This window comes from Micropterus dolomieu, linkage group LG06, assembly GCF_021292245.1.
Source record: "Micropterus dolomieu isolate WLL.071019.BEF.003 ecotype Adirondacks linkage group LG06, ASM2129224v1, whole genome shotgun sequence".
NCBI lineage: Eukaryota > Metazoa > Chordata > Actinopteri > Centrarchiformes > Centrarchidae > Micropterus > Micropterus dolomieu.
This window is the reverse complement of record NC_060155.1, coordinates 25,783,815-25,784,876: the sequence shown is the minus strand read 5'-3', so window position 1 is coordinate 25,784,876 and position 1,062 is coordinate 25,783,815. Positions and strand designations below refer to the sequence as shown.

General features: G+C 41.5%; 1 protein-coding gene across 1 annotated transcript in view; it reads right to left on the bottom strand.

Annotated features, from left to right (window-relative positions):
• Positions 1 to 1,062, bottom strand: part of klhl20 (kelch-like family member 20) — a 22,830-nt gene that overhangs the window by 10,875 nt on the left and 10,893 nt on the right. The window contains exon 8 of the mRNA XM_046051707.1: positions 465 to 580. Within this exon, the coding sequence (XP_045907663.1) occupies positions 465 to 580 (116 nt within the window). The remainder of the gene's footprint in view (positions 1 to 464; positions 581 to 1,062) is intronic.

Sequence of the window (1,062 nt, the reverse complement as noted above, 5' to 3'; positions counted from 1 at the left end):
AATCAAGGAGTGGCTCTGTGAGAAGCATATCAAGGTTCTGGCGTGGCCTAGCCAGTCTCCAGACCTAAACCCAATAGAGAATCTTTGGAGGGAGCTCAAACTCCGTGTTTCTCAGCGACAGCCCAGAAACCTGACTGATCTAGAGAAGATCTGGTGAAAAACTACAGGAAACGTTTGACCTCTGTAATTGCAAACAAAGGCTACTGTACCAAATATTAACATTGATTTTCTCAGGTGTTCAAATACTTATTTGCAGCTGTATCATACAAATAAATAGTTAAAATATCATACATTGTGATTTCTGGATTATTTTTTTTTAGATTATGTCTCTCACAGTGGACATGCACCTACGATGACAATTTCAGACCCCTCCATGATTTCTAAGTGGGAGAACTTGCAAAATAGCAGGGTGTTCAAATACTTATTTTCCTCACTGTAAATGTATTGCCTAAAAAGGTACTGACCTGCAAAGAGCACCTCTCCACAGCGGATGGGTTTCCTCGGCCGGGTTCTGGGGCCCTGCATCAGCGGCCTCTCCTGTGGTAGCAGCAGGTAATTCTTAGCCTCATCAACCAGGTCTCTAAGACAAAAACAAAATAAGTATATGATAAACACAATGTCAATCATAAATGAAGGTGACATATTGTTACTGAATGATCATTGTATAAAACTGAGGTAGCTGTTTCTCAACTTCAAAATTTCATAAATGTGTTGTCTGGCAATTTAAAGAAATCCACCATCGTCCTGGATCCAGATCAGCACCAGCAGTATTTTCCCAAGAAAACATTCAAATGGTTGACAAACAACACCCACCTGCACTCTTCGTCACTTTTAATGAGAGGGTCTGACCCAACGGTGCCCACTAGGAACTTGGGGCTTAGCAGTGGTAGACGCACATGCTGCAGGACCTACAGAACACATGAAATCCATGTCAGTCCTGATGTGTTCTTCTGCAGTAGAACAACTACAACAGAAGTCTGAAGTAATGTTGAGGGTATATGGCTGGATTGTACACTAATAACCATACTGGTAACAGAACAACTAACTGTTGTGGTAGGATAT